General features: G+C 42.4%; 2 protein-coding genes across 4 annotated transcripts in view; one reads left to right on the top strand and one right to left on the bottom strand.

The window, feature by feature from the left end:
• The window catches only part of LOC140914687 (uncharacterized), a 147,956-nt gene that overhangs the window by 70,720 nt on the left and 59,054 nt on the right, over positions 1-18,182 (top strand). Inside the window, exons 3-4 of one of the 3 annotated variants that reach the window (XM_078853785.1) lie at positions 5,517-5,632; positions 7,733-7,870. The exons of 1 other annotated variant lie outside the window; for it this stretch is intronic. The gene's annotated coding sequence lies outside the window, so the exon portion shown is untranslated. Of the gene's footprint in view, positions 1-4,510; positions 5,633-7,732; positions 7,871-18,182 lie in introns of those variants that run through there. One more of the 3 variants, XM_073353143.1, reaches the window with a different exon arrangement.
• Positions 42-11,881, bottom strand: PLAU (plasminogen activator, urokinase). Its single transcript, XM_073353137.2, has 11 exons — positions 11,663-11,881; positions 9,889-10,005; positions 8,645-8,702; positions 8,378-8,482; positions 7,561-7,735; positions 7,039-7,136; positions 6,370-6,565; positions 5,427-5,572; positions 4,289-4,429; positions 2,715-2,863; positions 42-1,426 (listed from the first exon to the last, which is right to left on the bottom strand). The coding sequence occupies exons 2-11, from the start codon at positions 9,946-9,948 to the stop codon at positions 1,232-1,234; spliced, it is 1,323 nt and encodes a 440-aa protein (XP_073209238.1). The 5' UTR covers positions 9,949-10,005; positions 11,663-11,881; the 3' UTR covers positions 42-1,231.

Here is an 18,182-nt window from a genome sequence, read left to right as displayed (position 1 = left end):
ATAGAGAAAAGAGGGGAAACATCCACATAGGAATAGCAATTTTTATTGACAGTTTTTACCCCCAAAATACAAACAATAAGTTAAACAAAGTAAAATCATTAAATAACAGTTGAGGTTCCAGCCCTCATACAAAAACAAAAGCTAGTTAACAAATAAAATGCACTGGCATACTATGAGTCTTGGGAAAAGAGGTAGCTCCCAAACGTTGACTTAAGAGTGGGGACACAATTCTGGAATTTACACCCCTGCAACATACAGTGGGCATGTATTCAGGGGCAGCATTTGGTCACAGATTTAAAGAGTGATTGTAAATCCTGCCATCAGTCATGACAGAAATGCAGAGATGGCAGGATCAAGCTCTATGGAAGGGACCAAACATTCCTGAGAGGTGGCCTGAAAGTCAACTCGGATTATTTATAATGACTTGCTTTCTTGCAGCACAGTCCCTACTTAACCTCATTACACCAAAGCACCCTAGTAGGGCTCCTCACCCAGGCAAAACTCCCGTTGACGTCCATGAGCATTCGGCATGTCTAAGGAGTACAGGATTGAGCCTCTATGCCAAAAATTGCTTCACTACCTTTGTTCTAAGATGAGTGGTGTGTGGCGTTTTTCTTGTTTTGTTTTGGTTTTGTCTAATCAGAACTGCAGTCAGCTCATGGCAATGCAGTGATAAAAATTCTCTTTCTTGTTCACTAGCACCAGGCACTCACTGCATAGGGTTCCTGCTGCCTAGTGATTTGTATCCTAACATTCCTCAGAATGTTAAAATAAAACAACTATTCATTTAGGCCAAATATTTACAAAATAGACACTTTTAAAAAAAAAACTTACAATTTAAACCCAATAACTGGATGGTTGATAAAACTTGTGTAGGTACTTATAAAAGTGACTAATAGTGATTCAGATATAAAGTAGGGAGATAACATGACATGTACAGTATCTTGACTGGAAATACGATTTCAGTGTTAAATATTTGAGTCTTCCATGGAAGGACTTTCAGGTACGCCACGTAGTGGCCAATGGAGATATCTGTCAGATACATGGCTATGAATGCTGAAAACAAACCACATAGGCATTTAAAATGAAGACCCGAGAGACAAACATGCACAAATCAACTCCAAACTAACATTCAGGGTTTCAATGTACTGCATCAATATGTGGCTCAGTTCCAGTTATTTGAAATGAATGCTCTAGACTTCCTGCTTTGGGTCCAGGCTTTGAGGAAAGGTCACTTCCATTTAGGGAGGCTACGGCTTTTGAAATTGACTCCCTTCATGTGGGACTCAATCCAAGAAAGATATTGAGTGACTCTGGTGTAGACGCCGGGCCTCTTTTCTTTAGCACAGCCATCTCCCCAGCTGACGATCCCATAGAGAGACATCCTGCCATTGTGCTCGCAGACCAGTGGTCCACCAGAATCTCCCTGACAAAGCAAATAAAAAAGATCACAATCTGATTTTTGAGGATCCTGGAAAGCTAGGATAGAATGCTCAAGTAACTTTTATGGTCAGCATTATACTTGTAAGGGAAAAGGCACCTCCCTCAATGGGCTAGAAGGGAGTGAGTTATGTTACATGAAGTCCTCTGTCTGGTATCATTAGATTAGTACATGGAGCATTCTTGTTACAGAAGGCCTAAGCCAGGATGGCAGGTATTGTCTTGCAGGATCAAAAGCCATTCCCCTTCCATCCTCACTTGGAAAAAGAGAAATAAATATTCAGGTGTCTGCCCATTAACACTAAGAGAATTTTAATGCTAATTGCAAGTCATGTTCCCTCCTCCTCCAACTCCGTGCAGGGCCTGCTTCACAGTGTGAGGGTCGAGGGGAACAGAGATGGATTTGAGGAACCTGTGCAAGGGATCTGCATCTCCTCCAGGCTGTGGAGACCAGCTCTGCTATAGTTCTTTTCACAACCATGCACAGCTGGTTAAATGAAACTAGAGTAAACTGGAGAAGAGCAGGGGCAGTTCCTCTGCTGTGTACATCCACCCACTGCTGTGTACACCCACCCACTGCTGTTCCAACAGAGTGGCCATGCAGTAGCTACAGAAGCTATTATAGCCCTAGGCCAGTGGTCCCCAATGTGGTGCCCACGGGTGCCATGGCGCCCGTTGGGGCATTTATGTGTGCCTGCCTACTGACATGGGAGTGCTTCCGCCGCCGAGGAGCATGGCCACCAGCTGCTGAAATGCCGCCCAGAAGCAAGAAGTGTCACCAGCGAAATGCCGCTGCTTTTCGGCGGCATTTCGGCAGCGACACTTCTTGATGACACCGCTTCTCAGCAGCATTTTGGTGTCGGCGCTTCTCTATGACGCTGCTTCTCGGTGGCATTTCGGCGGCTGGTCATCCAGCGCCCACCACACTCTTCTGGGAACATGAATATGCTATTGCAACAGAAAGGTTGGGGACCACTGCCCTAGGCCATGAAACAGCACTGCAGTTCCTTCACAAGCTGGAAGGAGGTGGGGGTGGGGAGAAAGATTGCTGCTCTTCCATCACCAGCAGAATATTTTCTGTATCACACCTGATTACTGTAAGGTGAACTCCGCTGAGTAACTGAGTTCTTGTTCAAAAAATGACCCCGGTCCCTCTCTGCAAGGCCAGTGGACTTCAAAGATTCCAATGATTTACCATTAACACAAACCATGTGGATTATGTTAGAGGAACTCTGTCAGCAAATGGTTTTAAAACAAAATGTAAGCATTCCTACCTTGCATGCATCAGACTTCCACTGCACATCCCCAGCACAGACCATGTTGTCATTCACCCTGGTTTGGTCATAGTATTCATCCTGGCACAATGACTGTGATATTAAGTTCACGTTGGCTGTCTTCAGTGTTTGGGAATAGTAAATGTCCCCTGCAAACACGAGGAGCTTGATTAGATTGGCTTTCCCCCACAAACCCTCATGCTGTTATGTTCCCTCTTCATGCAGCAGAAGAAGTTAACTTGTCCACACAAAATATCAGTTTTGAGAATACTACATCTTTGTTATACAACAAATGTTTTTATTTTTACTTTTAGTAGATGAATAAGGTGCAAAATGTATTGTTTCCATTAGAATTTTCTGATTCTCAAACAGAAAACTTACCTGATTCTCAGACAGAAACAGGACTTGATAACTTCTCTTAGTGGAGCCAAACCTGCAGTCTCTATTCATGCAGAAGACCAATCTAACTTTCAGCTCTTTGGTCTGCAGCAGGAACAGAAGACTGGGCATGCTTTGTGTCTCTTGTATTAATTTGTGTAGTTTTATAGAGGTGTGAGGTAATTTTGGTAAGAGTTCTTCCTAGAACTGGGGCATGTCAAGGGAAATGGACATGGAGAGTCAGAGATGGTGCTGGGATTCAGAGTCCCAAAAGAATGTGTGTGGCATAAAAGGAGGAAGACACTCTTGAATTGTTGGCATGATGGGGCACATCAAAACAGCCAATCTGCATGACTCATTGATTTGCGTAAATGTGATTGTTTCATCTGAGTTTGGTGGGTCTCAGTGGACACTGGTAGCACTGCATGGCTTTCTTTTAAAACTTCTATAACATGCACAAGCTGTGCTGCCCCAGACATGTGCCTCTTCTGCACTGCAGCAAGCTGCAGTTGTTATAGGGTGGAATTTAAAGGAGCCCAAGGGAGTTAAGTACCCAGTGAGAGGTGAGCTCCATTCTCTTAGGCCCTTTGAAAATCCCCAGCCATTGCTCTTCATAAAGTCACCTTCTATCTCCTGGTTTTAAGATTTTTATACTTCTCTTCTAGTACCTATGTTTTGTTCCTCATTCCTGTTGAGGTTTTAAAGAAGGATTCTCCCAAGAATAAAGGTGCCCAAGATCAACTGGTGCTAGAGATTTCAGGAGAGGGATGGAAACCTATGCTGGTATATGGCAGTAGAGGGGAGAGATCACTCAGTGTATGGATAACTGTAACTGGAGAGGGTGTGAAGAAGAATGTGACTGTTTGTTGGGGAAAAGTCAGACTACTCAGAAGGACTGTGGTTCCAGACACATGAATTATCTGTTTTGGAGACTACTTAGTTTTAATACACCATGCTCAGATCACATCGACTTGTCCTGTCATTCTCAAGACAAAAAAAATCCCCTCACCTACACTTCTAATTTGTAGTAAAAAATGAACTTTGGTCAATTCCCCCCCATAGCACAGTGCCTAGCTTTGTATACTGGGCAGACTTGAGTTGCCATGATGAAAAGCTGAAGTATAGAAGATTCCCAAGTTTGACTAGCCGTATATGCCTCATTCCATCAGTATAAGTTTAAGATGATATTCACTTACAGTTGTCTTCTTTCCCATAGCCAGAAACTTCACACTGGGTATTGTCCCTCAGTACTAGGTTTTCAGATGGCAAACAGATAGTTCTGACATATTCAGACTCTACTGCACAGTGTCCAGAAGCAGACTTTATTTTCATGAGAGCTACATAAAAATCAAAGTGGTTACAGTTAATATTGTAAAGTAGGAAAATAATCAGCTGGAATGATAACTTTCCAACAAGTAAAGGAGTACTTGTGGCACCTTAGAGACTTACCAATTTATTTGAGCATGAGCTTTCGTGAGCTACAGCTCACTTCATCAGATGCATAGTGTGGAAAATACAGAAGATGTTTGTTTTTATACACACAAAGCTTATGCTCTAAGGTGCCACAAGTCTCTAAGGTGCCACAAGTCCTCCTGTTCTTTTTACTATTATTTTAGTCACACAGATCTTTCCAAATTGAAATTGGCAAGTTTTTCACCCTTTAACTTCATCCATCTGAGTGACAGTGAATGAAAAAACTTCTCTTGAGTGAGACTGTAATCCCCAGGTGCTCCTTTCAGCATTTTGTAAGAACACAGCTCGGTGACTTGTGAGTGGGGGTGGCATCTACTGTCCCTCCAGCTGAGGGTCTGCGGAAGAGGATGTGCTTTGTTGTGCTACAGCACTCAGCCACTAGATGCTGCCTTCAGATCTAAACATTGGTTGAAACTTCAGCTGTTTTGAGCCTAGACCTGTGAAAACAAGGCCTCTGTCTTTTCTAATGGGTAACTGGTGGAGGGATGATGGGGTTGAGGTTAGCAGGTGTAAAACTAGCAAATCTGTATTGCGTACAATGGAATTAGAGACGTAAAGTCTGTATTTTGTGGGGGGAGGGGGCAATATGAAATCAATTTTTATCTACAGTGTGGGAAAGTGTCATGCAATGATACTTATCATTTACATTCCACTTCACATCTTCAAAGTGCTTTACAAACACTGACTTGCCCAAGAGGGAATTCTAGCCAAAAACAGGCCTAGTTATCAGGAGTGCCTGGCTCCTGGGATCCCCCTACTCGACAACTACTAGGCATTGCTTCTTTCTGCATCAGTGCCCCTACTATAACAGTGTACTTCATATGTGCTCAGGATTATAGATGTATTTCGGACACCACTTACCAATATCACTGTTGAAGTCACCTCTTTCATCTGAATATTCATGATGATTGATGATTCTTTCCACCTGAAATATTTGTTCTTTGTCATCAGTTGCATCAAGCTTGGACTTTCCAAGAAAAACTGTGTAGCCTGATGAATCCGTTCCCCTGAGAAGAAGGTAAATAAAGGAGACATGAAAACTGTCGGGTTTCCGAGAGCAAGGATAGGTTTGTTTGTTTGTTTTAAAAATAATTTGGTTCATAATGTGAACAACATCTTAGAGTCCTGTGAACTTCTCCCTTCTCATTCCCTGTTTCAAAAGTCTTGTGTCAACTACAGCAACTGTTCATGTAGAAAAGTGAAGCTAGGCAGCTTTGAGAGTCTGAGCCTAAATACTTTTCTAATGGATATGGGGTCCTGATTCGCTCGTTTAAAATGAATGGAAACTGGGTGTTCAAATCCCTTCAGTTACTTAGAAAAACCTCAGCCAGAATGTATTTCTAGCTGGCTGTCTTGTTTCTAGCTGGTTCTATAGGTGTCCAGGGCTTTCTGGGCAATGACACCTCTTGAAACTGTTAGAATTCAGGGGGAAGTCAGCTTTCCACAATCACCAAATGTTCTGTGCAGGAGGTAAGCAGACCCCAGTCAGAGAACAAGTTCTGAGTTTGGAAAACAGCTGAGCTAGAACATAATCCTGGCTGTCAGGGAGGGATAAATTGCTATCTGAATTTGTTTTAAACTTCACCCTCAGAGCTCCACTCTCTAGCAAAATATCTCCCTTTTGCTACAAGGTACAAGATATAGGCTTCTAATGGCTTAACTTTCTCCCTGCTCTGCTTAAAGAAAAGAACAGTCCTGCTGTGGCTGAGTTACACGTGTGTGGTTTTTAGCCATGGGGCATTGCCCAAAGCGGCAAAGCAAAAATAAATCAGCAGTAGACACGGGAGGGGTAATGAGTGCTTACAGTTGGGAGAAGCAGTGTGCAGCGGTAAGCACCCAGCAAGGGTCAATGAGGCTTCCACCACACACAAATTTGTCCTGCTCCATTCTCTTTGAATAATGGAAGATGGTGGCTATCCAAGGCTGAGACTCAATAGTGGCAATGCTCCCGCTAACGATCTTGAAGTACTTGCTGGAGCTCCTCTGGCCACATGTGGGTTCTGTGAAAGGAAAGGAAAAAACTTGTTGGAAGTGTGCTCAGTTAAAGTGCACTCATAGAATTACAAGTAAGCACCAGTCCTGGTGCTGAAACTAGCTTAAATACCACTAATTCTGTCCAACAAATCTTCAAGAAAATGTGTTGTGATGTTCTCATTCAGTCACACCATCTAGCCCTTAAGAGCATGTATAATTCGAAATGGTGGATATTATGGGTTGAATTCTACTTGCAGATAATCTATGGAAGCTAGTGGGGCTGTAGAAGTGCAATGGAGAAGAATTTGGCCCCCAGTTGTACTAGAGGACTCCAGTTTGAAATTCACCGTGTACTGTGAAAAGGATCCTTAAAAACTAAAGGATCTCTCCTGCTCCTCTGTTTTGCACTGAACATATCTTGTACCATTCTTTTGTAGAAGTCTGGGGGTTAGAGTCAAGTTCAAATCTCGAAGTGATTTTCAAGTAAATCCTAGCTTACCTCTTTCTGTGCGACACAGTTGTATGTCACAGTCTGTTGCCAGAGTCAGATATCCCCTCTTAATGTAACACCAGGGCTTAGCTTTTCCATCTGGGTTTCTGGAAAATGAGGGAGACATGTTTTTTGTAAACAGTGCTTCTAAGTGCTAGTGACTCAATAAAATCTGAATTCCCCCTGAAGAGGGCTGTCAGGGGTCTTCTATTGAAAAGCATGTCAAAGGAGTAAATTTGCAGAAGGACAAAAGCAAATATTTTATGCATAAAACCTGCAGCTCGTCCATATTATTTGCTGCACTGGTATTTCTTTATAAGGCTGTTGAAGGGCCCAAGACAGCAAGTACAGAGAGCACCCAAATACCATTAATTTCAGTGGAAGAATAAGGGGACTAGACACCTTGAAGGACCAAGTCCAAATTTTAGCAAGCAGTCTTGGAAACTCCTGGTACTCCACGGAATGCATCCTATCACTCCAGGTGCTCTGGGGAATAGCCAGCCCAAAAGGCATGAGAGCTGTAGGAATTACCTGCAGTAGTTGTGTTTCCCAAGTCCAAGCTGCAGGGCATTTCTCATGCCTGCATGGTAAGCTCTCCTTGTTAGTGAAGGGGAGTCCCAGGATAAGCATTCTTCATTTTTCTTATTCTTTGACACAGTCCCTCTGTAGTCCTGACCGTTCTCAGTATAGCATTGACTTTCAGTGTCTGAAATATGAACACACAGTTGGCAGCATATTCTGGATTGTTCACCGTATGCCACGGTGGAAAGAAGCCAGGTGATTCCATTCTAATGAGAAGCAGGATGAGATTCCTGTCACTGACACACTTGCCAACAAACAGGTCAGTATGTGGACTGGAATGTCACTTCATTGCTGTGTTCGACACATGCAGCTCTAAGACTAAATGTATATGTGTTTTGGTTCTCCCGAAAATACACAAAAATCATGTCTTGAATCAAATCTGTTACCTTTTATGTGAGGATCTCGGCATATTTCACAACCTAAGTCTCACAATACTTCTGGAGATGAATGTAAAACAAACCAACTGTATTTTACAAACTAGTAAACTGAATTAGAGAGGTTGTAACCTTCTCAAGATCAGCTAGTGACAGAGTAGAGAATAGAACCCAGGAGTCCTGGTTGTCTTTGCCCTAATATTTAGGCATTGCGCCTTCCCTTATGCATTAATACAAGTTATTAAGAAATATCCATTTGTGTTTCTGTCAGTGGTACTTTCATTTTTATTGGTGCACAGAAACTGAGATTAGAAACACCTTAATTTTAGAAAATGGGCAGTTGTGGGGGGGAAGGTGGAATATAGAATGGGATAGGAACCACTGTATCATACCTATTTCACAGTGCTGTCCACTGTATCCTTTTGGACATAAGCAACGGTTAATCTGGGAAAAGAGTTGATAGGAAATGCAGGTTCCTCCATTTACACAGTTACAATCTGCAAGCAAAAGACACCAATAACCAAAGTTATAAATCTTTCAGTAGATCCATAAATTGAAGGATAGTTGACGCATGTCTGGTATGTAACTATTCCAAAGGAATTTTGTTGTCTAGTATGTGTTGTTTTAGAGAGACAGAAATAGAAATGGCAAGTATTTACCCTGGTGTCCTGATTTATGTTTGCTTGATAGCTTGTGTCGCTGCTGCCTGTTCACAGCCTAAGGGGGGAAAATAAAAATTTGTTTATTTTTTAAGGAAAGTTTCTTACAGATTGTTCCTTTATTTATGTGCTCACTTTTGTCTGTCTCTGGAGTGTACATAGACAGACCCTAGCTCTGTCCCTTCCTGCATGCCTGCAACCCTAATGACTTTGTTAGTGTTATATGCATGCGACTGACAGCAGAACTTGGGGCATTCAGTGCAGTCCAGGTAGGATGAGTGGGGATACAGTGAAAGTCTACTGCAATAAAGTAGAATGAAAACACCCAACTGCTTCAATGCACCAAATTGACATTTCTTTTGCAATTCTGCTAAGAAGGCCAAAGTTGCCTCAGAAACAAAGCCCATATGGCCAGACAGTGAGCAAAGGGTCATTGGGGGAATCCACCTCCTTCCCATTCACCTACACCAGACAGTGGAATAAAGGCATAGGACTTATCCACCACTACAGTCCTTAGCTTTTGTTAACCCTGCTGCTGGTGCATCCTTGCTCTATGGTAGTGATGGCCAGTGGATCTATACAGCAGTAGTTCTACTTGTCCTGTGTTCCAGATCCTGACTCTGCCTGGCACACTGGAACTATACTGCAGGCAGGGGCCTCTGCTCGAAAGCAGGAGAAGACAGGATTAGATTCCTAGCACTCTGCCCTTTGGAGTGAAGGGGATCGGTCAGTTCAAAAGCAGGACTTGGCTACAGAAAGCTTCTGCTGAATCCTTGTGTATGGACAGCATTGCCTTACGTGATACAAGCTGATAGGAGCCAAAATATCCAAAGTCAGCATGGGGATTGCGGGGGAGGCATTCAAATAAAGCCTAATATCCTGCATTAAATCTTTGCTAATTCCTAGTACTTGATGTCCTGCAATAGCGCTAGAATTAAGAAGAAATAAAGTAAGAGCAAAAATGGCAGAGGCTGCTGCTCTCTCCATCCTATCTAATCCCCATCAAAGTTCTCTCCAGAAAACCATAGTGTTTCTTCTATATCCATAGGTGACAACTACAGGAAAGAAGGTTCAAACCACAGTTGTGTCACAGAAAAAAGCCTGGTGCATACATGTGGCAGAAAGCAGGACGGTAATAATAGGCCTAGTTCAGTGATCAAAGGGGAAGATTTTATCGTCTAGTCAAAAATGGAAATAAGCAGGATCTGTGCTGAGTGAGTGGCTGTGCTTGTTGCGAAACTTACAGATTCTAGGCTTGTGACGAGTGCCCCCAGCATAACTGAGATAATGATGAGTAACTTCATGCTGTTGGGGAAGTCGTGACTTGGTTGGTTCCTCTTCTACCTGCAGTATTTCTGCTTCTGAAAATAAAAGAGGAACTTAAAGTGGTGTTGTGGCTTGGAGTGCTAGGTTACAGTTGTTCATCCAGCAGTTTGAACTTCAGCATGAACCACAGTACGCTTAGGAGAAGGAGTAAAGAATAAGTTAGCTTGGACTATTTGCTCTTCTTTCCCATGAATTAAAAGAGAGCTTGTTGTCTGAACCTGGTCTCGAACTCGTTTTAAAGGATAGATTCCCTATAGATTTATTTTGCTAATGCTCCTTAAAACCCTTCCTGGAGCTAGAAAGCTTTTGTTTCTTGAGACCTCTATCATAGCAGTTGGAACTGGAAGCTGGGCAAGTCTAAACAGACCCACTCTTGTGTGTGAACGCTTGTACATTCATGGGTGAAACACAAGGACAAATCCTGCTCTCAGTTAAGGATTTGGTTGCAACCTTCACCTCGAATCACCCAGCCATGGTCAGTTCAGTAACGTTATTTTGCATCCTTCTCAAAGCATTTGTGCAAATTTAAAACTACCCATCTATATAAACTCAAGTAAAAGAGTAGAGGGCTCGGGAAGTGGAGAGCTCCCCTCTTTAACCACAACTGCAGAGCAGAGCTGTCAATACAGAATTCAGTGTAAGTGTTGTTCGGTTGCTGTCCAACTGTGGTTGCCTATTCTCAATGGGCATTCAGTAGTTCGTGGCCATATTTTCAAAGTGCTCGGCACCCAAAATTGGAGCTGCAGTCTCAGGAGAGCTCAGCTCCCATTTAAGTAGCTAATTTGTTCTCAGTCAGAGCTGCTGAGCACTCTAGAAAACCCGGATTCTTCAGGTAGGTGCCTATATGGGATTCTTTTAAAAATCTAGCCTTTTTCTTCACCCTCCCCCATTTATTTACAATATAAAAAGTTGGCATATAAGAGACGCTGGGGCATATTCTGCCTTGGTTCTGCATATGTAGTTGCCACTGACAGCCAGAGGTGTTGTGCATGTGCAGCAAAGGCAGCATAGCATGTTAATGGTAATCTGCCTATAAGTGACTAGTTAAACAAACAAACGAACTGGCTTACAAAACATGATGGATGAATGAAAAAAAAATGTCCATAAAATGGCTGTTTTCACCATTCTAAAGAAAATCAGCGCAGCTAATTGGAATATTTTCCCTCCCCCCTGAAATCAGATATTACATGCCCCAAATTCCAAAACGGGGGTATATATCTAAAAGTTAAAAATGTCTAGAGTAGCTTAAGTATAAGAAGCACCAGTATACTACTGCAAGAAATAAATCATTCCTCAGGTAGCTAGACAAATACATGTTTCTTAAATCCATTTTAGATTGCAGAAAACTTATTGTTCTGTTTACAAACAATATTTGTATTGAGCTAGTGGACTGCAATTCTTCACAAGTTTAAAGTGGGACATCAGTCATTGATATTCCAACATTAATTTTCCAAGCTCAGTTCTTTAGAACCCCAAATCATAAAATCTTGCAGGCTGCAGTGATAGATGTTTTAATGTTGCATTATATGATGTTTGGAGTAGGAACTAGCAATTGAAATGAACCTTTCAAATTGCTAAAAATACAACTTGTGCCTGTGGGTTTTAGTAAAGCAGCCACTCATTTCCAACTGGCATGGCACACTGCATGTGTGTTTATAAAATACAATTAGATTGTAAAGACATTGCACTTACCACTCCACTAACAATGCGGAAGGCTTGCAGTGTTCTGTGCTGTCTCAGCAGCAGGTTTAGTCTTGTAGGTCCTTTAGCAATCTGAGCCCTGTGCTCGGTTTCTCACTGTTCTGCAGAGGAAGTGCATCTGTATATAAACCCTTAGCCTGAAAGATGATTGGCTGGCTCCAACTAGCATTCCAGCCCGATGACAAGATTGATACCGGTTAAGGTTGTCTCAAGCTTTGCACCCTTGGGAGAATTTTTTTTTAGAAAAGAGGTCACTTACCTCTTTTTAAACAAAAACCGAGCAGAATGACTCAGGAGGGGGATTCTAATCTCTTCCTACTGTAGTTTCACTGCAACTCATTTATAATCTAACAGTTAAATGTAGTCTGAGTTATCTCTTTGTAGAGTTCCTTATCTTAATGTGTCCTCCTGGCAATCAATAATCGCTTACAGTAGTATCTAAAAATGGAGGAGAAATATGGGTGAGGCTTTTGATAAGGGAGGAAATGCATTATTTGTGTTGTAACAGCACCTAGTGACTGTTATATAAACTTACGTAAAAATATACAGCACCTTCTATCCTGAAGGATCCCACTGCTTTACCATCTGAGTTCCGTTAGGGCACACCTGTAGACTAGGGTAGACTTTGACCCTATATGTTAGGGAAATAATTCCTTTCAGGTGAAACAGCCACCACTTAGGGATGAAGGGCATGTGTTGTGCACCAACAGAACTACACAAGCTTTTAGAACAGTGAATCAAGAATACTGTCTCCAGATGAAACTCGAGGTAATTTTAAATTAGCAGAATATATTACCCTAGCTTTAATTTGGCTAGAACACAGGATTCGGGGAATGGGGATTAATTGTTGTTCTATTGAAAGTGATTTGCCCTGGAATTGCCCATTACTACGTGGCACCTTGTATTTCTGAGAAATGTTCTATGGGATCTTTCTAATAATCAGAGGATTACAGAGGTTCAGTTTTGTCATGTCTGAAAGAGCATGCAAGAACATGGGTATTTCTTTAGGTGTTACACTGGGTATGAATCCTAGGATATTGCGTCTAAGAAAGCTGGCCCATGTGAACATCTGTGCTTGAAAAGGGACTTGCCTGTTACGAACTGACCAGTAGAATTTGAGCAACATCCTACATATGTCTGGTCTGAAAGATAGATGGAAGTCAAGGATATATGATCGAACATCCCTGGCAGAGCTGTTGTTTGGTGCCAGCAGGGAAACGGTTGGAATAATGAGGGCTTGGACTCTCCAATTATCTATTTTGAATAAAATTGCCCTCTCAAATATTTTCCCACTTTATGTTGTGACTTTGTAGCGGGATGGTGAATGGCAACAACATCAGCACACAATAATATTGTGCAACAATGTACTGACATGGAACAACATAGAACAGAGAATCTCAAACTGTGGTCTGAGGACCACCCGTGGTCTGCGAGCTCCATTCAGGTGGTCTGCGGATAGTTCCCTCTAAGGTGCATGCCTGGACGGCCGCACACGAGAGAATGAAGGGCCACCCACCTAATTAGTGGAGCTGCGCAGGTGTGGCTCTACTAATTAGATGCCTGGACCCTGGAGAAGATGCACATATAAGGTGAGGTGGTGGCCTTGGGGGGAATAGGGGTAGGTGGGAGGGGACAGTGGTGTGAGAAGAGGGGATGGGGGGGGAATTTGGGATATGCAGGGTTGCAGTGGCCAGAGAAAGAGGTGACTTTCTGCAGCTCCAGGGATGTGACTGCCGGTGAGAGATGGCCATCCTTCCCAGCCTCAGGTTTATGGCTGCTGTGGCGGGGGAGAGACCGCCCTCCTTCCTAGACTCAGCTCTGGGGCTGCCACGGCAGGGGAGAGAGGGCATATCCATTGTGTTAGAAAGGTGTAAGTACTGATATTCAAATCTGAGTTGTGTGCTTTTATTTGTAGAACAAAAAAACGTTAATTATTATTAAGGTTTCTTTTATATAGCGCTTTTATCTAAAGCGCTTTACAATAGTTAGCTAAATGTACAAACAGCCTTTGGAAAAAAGAAAAGGAGTACTTGTGGCACCTTAGAGACGAACCAATTTATTGGAGCATAAGCTTTCGTGAGCTACAGCTCACTTCATCGGATGCATACTGTGGAAAGTATCAAAGATCTTTTTATACACACAAAGCATGAAAAAATGGGTATTTACCACTACAAAAGGTTTTCTCTCCCCCTACCCCACTCTCCTGCTGGTAATAGCTTATCTAAAGTGATCACTCTCCTTATAATGTGCATGATAATCAAGGTGGGCCATTTCCAGCACAAATCCAGGGTTTAACAAGAACGTCTGAGGGGCGGGGGGGGGGAGGGGTAGGAAAAAACAAGGGGAAATAGGTTATTTCCCCCCACAAGTACTCCTTTTCTTTTTGCGAATACAGACTAACACAACTGTTACTCTGAAACCAACATTCGGAAAGAACATTAAGTGGCCCACCGAGACCCTCAGCAATTTTCAAGTGGTCCGCAAAAAGAAAAGTTTGAGAACCACTGACACAGAACTTCTTTGACTCCTATATCTCCTTCTCCCCTCAGTTGGAGCTCGTAAAGGGATTACTTATGCTCTCGAATCCTATACTCTGTTTATGCAGCCAGGGCTACTAGTATTAGAACAGGTCATTTGTTTGAGGAAAGCAAGTTGAGTTTATGGTTACTGTATCAAGGGGGGATGAAAATAGATTAACTTGGAAGCCCAAAATTGAGGGTGAATAGAAAACCAACCACGGCCTTTAAGCTTCATTAGAACCACTCATTTTTTTTGGCATGGTGATTTAATGTAATCATTTGAAGAATCGTCCATCTTGGAAATCTATGACTGAGCTACCAAGAAGAAAATGGGCCAAATTTTACCAAGCCGCAATCCCAGTGAAACCCTGTTGGCTTCAACAGGGCTTTATAGGGTGTAAGTCAGCAAAGACCTTGCTCTAGATTTTTAAGGAAACCCAGAAGACTGGTTTATTTGCTGACTTTTAATATGCCATTTGCACAGTTGAGACTGGAGGCAGATCACTCAGATAGTAGGAAAAGGAAGAAATGGGACCTTCATTAAAAGCCTTTGATAAAATCCTTTTTGCCTTCTTCACTATTACACATCGGATAGACTGCTTCAGATCCCTGCTACAGTCCCTGAGTTAAATCCATCCCTCGTGTAAAACCCCTGTGGCCAATGAAATTACAGGAGGGATGAATTTGTCCCCTTATAGCATATGCCCACACATCATGAACTACCCACAAGCAGTGAACTACACTTCAGCTACATCACTCCAAACCACCTGTTCTTCTTGTCGATAAAAAAGGGCTAAATGTTGCTGTAGTGTTATATTAGTTTCCTTTCCCTCTTGTAACAGTGTCATTAGAAATAGTTCAGAAATGGGCTAAATTATGCTGTAGATTTTTTTCCTTTCCCCCCTAAATTCTACTTGTTTGCCACATCTCATCCTCTCACTCAGAGAAAATATTGACATCAATGTTCTGGAGTTAAAAACCTTCATAATCTGCCTTTGGATGCAGTGTGCAGCAGAATCCCAGCATTCCACACTTCAGCTGTTTTGTCCCATGCTACACTGGCTTGTCGCATGTTGACAGGCATGACGGTGGATGGAAACCTCGGCTGAGGAGATGCAGCAATGAGGCCTCATCTAGGGGAGGTTCTGGCCCACTGTCTCTCCATTTGAGACATACTGGGCAACATTCACCACAGTAAAGGCTTGACAAGGCCTTCTGCATCACAACAACCCCCTCTCAACTCCTTCAGACCAAATCCTCATGCCTGAATGGTTGAGTAAATGGTGCTGGGGAATGAGGCTGCGGTGGGCGTAGCTCTGTGCACCCATTATCCACCAGGCTAAGGGGCAGAGATCAGGAGGAGGTGCGCTATGGCAGTTCTGGCTTTGCCCCCAAGTGCTGATGCACAGGGAGAACCCCACAGTAGGGATCTGTGTTGCACGGTGGTGGGAGTGCACAGTTCCCCAGAGGCTGGACTTGTTCTGCTGCCATGGGACCTTCTGCAGCTATGGAGGCAGGATTTCTCCATTATCGTTTGCCTTAAGTGATGGGGAGGCCTTGCCTGCAACCTCTGCATAGGGTTGATTTTTCACTTGGCAAGTCTGATGCAAAAGCTGTGATGGGACAGAAAAATAAGGGAGGCCTTCAGAATTCCAAAGCTGAGATATCTGGGAGCACTACTGAGGGAATGAAAGGCCTGCTGAAGAGATCACCAAAGAACTAATGCCACAATGAGCTGATGTGCCTAGGAAAGACTTTGACTAAAGACTGAGAAGTCATGTAGCTGAAGAAGGAATCTACAGTACTATATGGAAATTGAGATCGGTGACCTGTGAGCAAGTCTTGCTCTCTGGCCTGCTGCTTCCTATATGACACTACATTGTTCACTGTGTGTATCTGTGCTACATGTCTGACTGTTTTTAAAAAAGCATGGGCTCGGTTATCTAGCAGTATGGGCTTGAGAGATTGTAAAGGCAGTAGATCTCCATTTGCTTTCATTTCCCTGTGTGAAAGCCTGGGAATTGTTTGTTCAGGATGTTCTTTTTCACAAGTGATAGTCAGATATTAAAATCAGGAAGAAATAAAATGCATTCACCATACACTTGTTCTTGTGGCCTCTATTTAAAGCCCAATAGATAGAACTATCAAATAGTCAGTTAAATAAATAATTTAAGCATTATCTAAAATATAGAAACTTTCCATGGAACTGAAGTTCTAGCCTGAAAAGTGCCTCTTAAAAATGGTGTCATAAGTTCCAGATTTAGCGCCTCAGGCCCTGATTCAGTAAGGAACTTTGGCACATGTGTGAAGTGAATAACACTTAAATCCTTAAAGTTAATGTCCTTAAAGTTACATACGTTCTTAGGATCTTGGCTGAATCAAAGCCTCAGTGATTCCAAATCAGGGCTCCAATCCTGCAACTGCAGCTGCATGGACAAACCCTTCCGCAGGACCCTATTGAAGCTAGCAGGGTTGTACAGCTGCAGCAGGCTTGCTATATGGATGCAGTTGCAGGACCACGGCTCCGTATTTGCTCTGTTATGGGCCTGATTCTGATTTCTCTAATTTTGGCTTTACGATGGTGTAACTCTATTGATTCAATGGAGTAGCTCATGATTTACATCTGGTATAACTGAGATCAGAATCAGTCCCACAACCAGTAAAATGTTGTTTGTTGTGGTTTTGGACAAACTCAAACTCAACTTGGAATATGAAAGTCAAACTGGGTTCTTCCCTGCTTGTGGCCCATAGAAATTCTACAGGTCTAAGTTTGCCCTCCATCAGCTATCTGTAAAACTCATCTGTCTTCTACACAGTTACATGAATGCAACTGAGCATTGGATATAGCCTGGCATCTGACATTTAGCCAACAATTCTGAGGATGTGCAAGCCAAGGTAGAGTTCAGTTTATTCTCCTGTAAACTGTAATCTCTGCAGCATTCACTGGAGTAAAAAACTGAACATATAAATACATACAGACAGCAGGTTTCCTGAATCTGTTCTGTTTTGACTGTAGAATTACACTTTAAAACTAACCGATAATGGGTTATGCTAAAATACAGGGGAATGGATCTCAAGATACTCAGTTGTAGTCTTAATGGTACATGTGTAAAGGAATGTGCTATTACAGACACTGTTTTAGAATATTCTAGCTGAAAGTTCACACACTTGGGCACCTGTTCAGTAAACCATTTCGTTTTCTCCCTTTAGCAGTTAAGTTTATTTTTCAAATCGGGTCACTTCTGGCTCTTACAAGGAGGACAATTATGTTTTAATAAACTGGTAAAGTTTGCAACACTGGAGGGTGATAACTTAAACAAATATATGTGATTTTCCTTTTTAACTGTTACACTCAAACTACAGCTCATCTGTAGGCTGTCAGGAATTTCCAAAGAAGTTGATTTTTAAGTAAATGTGAATCATAAAAATTCTCATGCTTTAATGACTCCAGGTTACTTGTCAGTTGTTTGTGGTGTTAATCAAGGAGTGAAAGATGATCTCATTTCCTTTAGGTATAATTCTGCTGCTCAGGTTGTATTTTTTAAACTAACTGTCTTCCTGTCCTGCACTTAGCCTGCTTAGTGTTGTTTCAGTGATCTTTTTTATTCCTGTTGGTGAAAGTATCAGAGTTTATCAGCTGTAGGTCCCTGGCCACTCTTGGGAAGCTGGTTGAGGTTGCATGTTTCTCCATGAATAGCTGTAATAGTCTGCTTTTTATCCCTGAACAAATGCCAATGTAATCAGTCTTAAAAACTTGCTTCACTCAAGTCCAGAAACCAACTGTTTGCTCAGCTGTTTTAGTGTGGTGCCCAGATAGGAACGGAGCTTGAAAAATCAAAACAATATAATCCTGCTCAAGTACAGTGTTGTTAGACACTTCAGCTGGAATTTTAAAAGAGGCTGAAAGGATTAGGAACCCAGTTCCTTTGGAGGAAGTTAGGTGCCTAACTTCCTTGGGAAACCTTTGAAAATAAATCCCAGCCATCATTCTG

Source organism: Lepidochelys kempii, chromosome 7 (assembly GCF_965140285.1).
Source record: "Lepidochelys kempii isolate rLepKem1 chromosome 7, rLepKem1.hap1, whole genome shotgun sequence".
Taxonomy (NCBI): Eukaryota; Metazoa; Chordata; order Testudines; family Cheloniidae; genus Lepidochelys; species Lepidochelys kempii.
The sequence above is the reverse complement of the archived record's forward strand: the minus strand, read 5'-3'. Positions and strand labels throughout refer to the sequence as shown.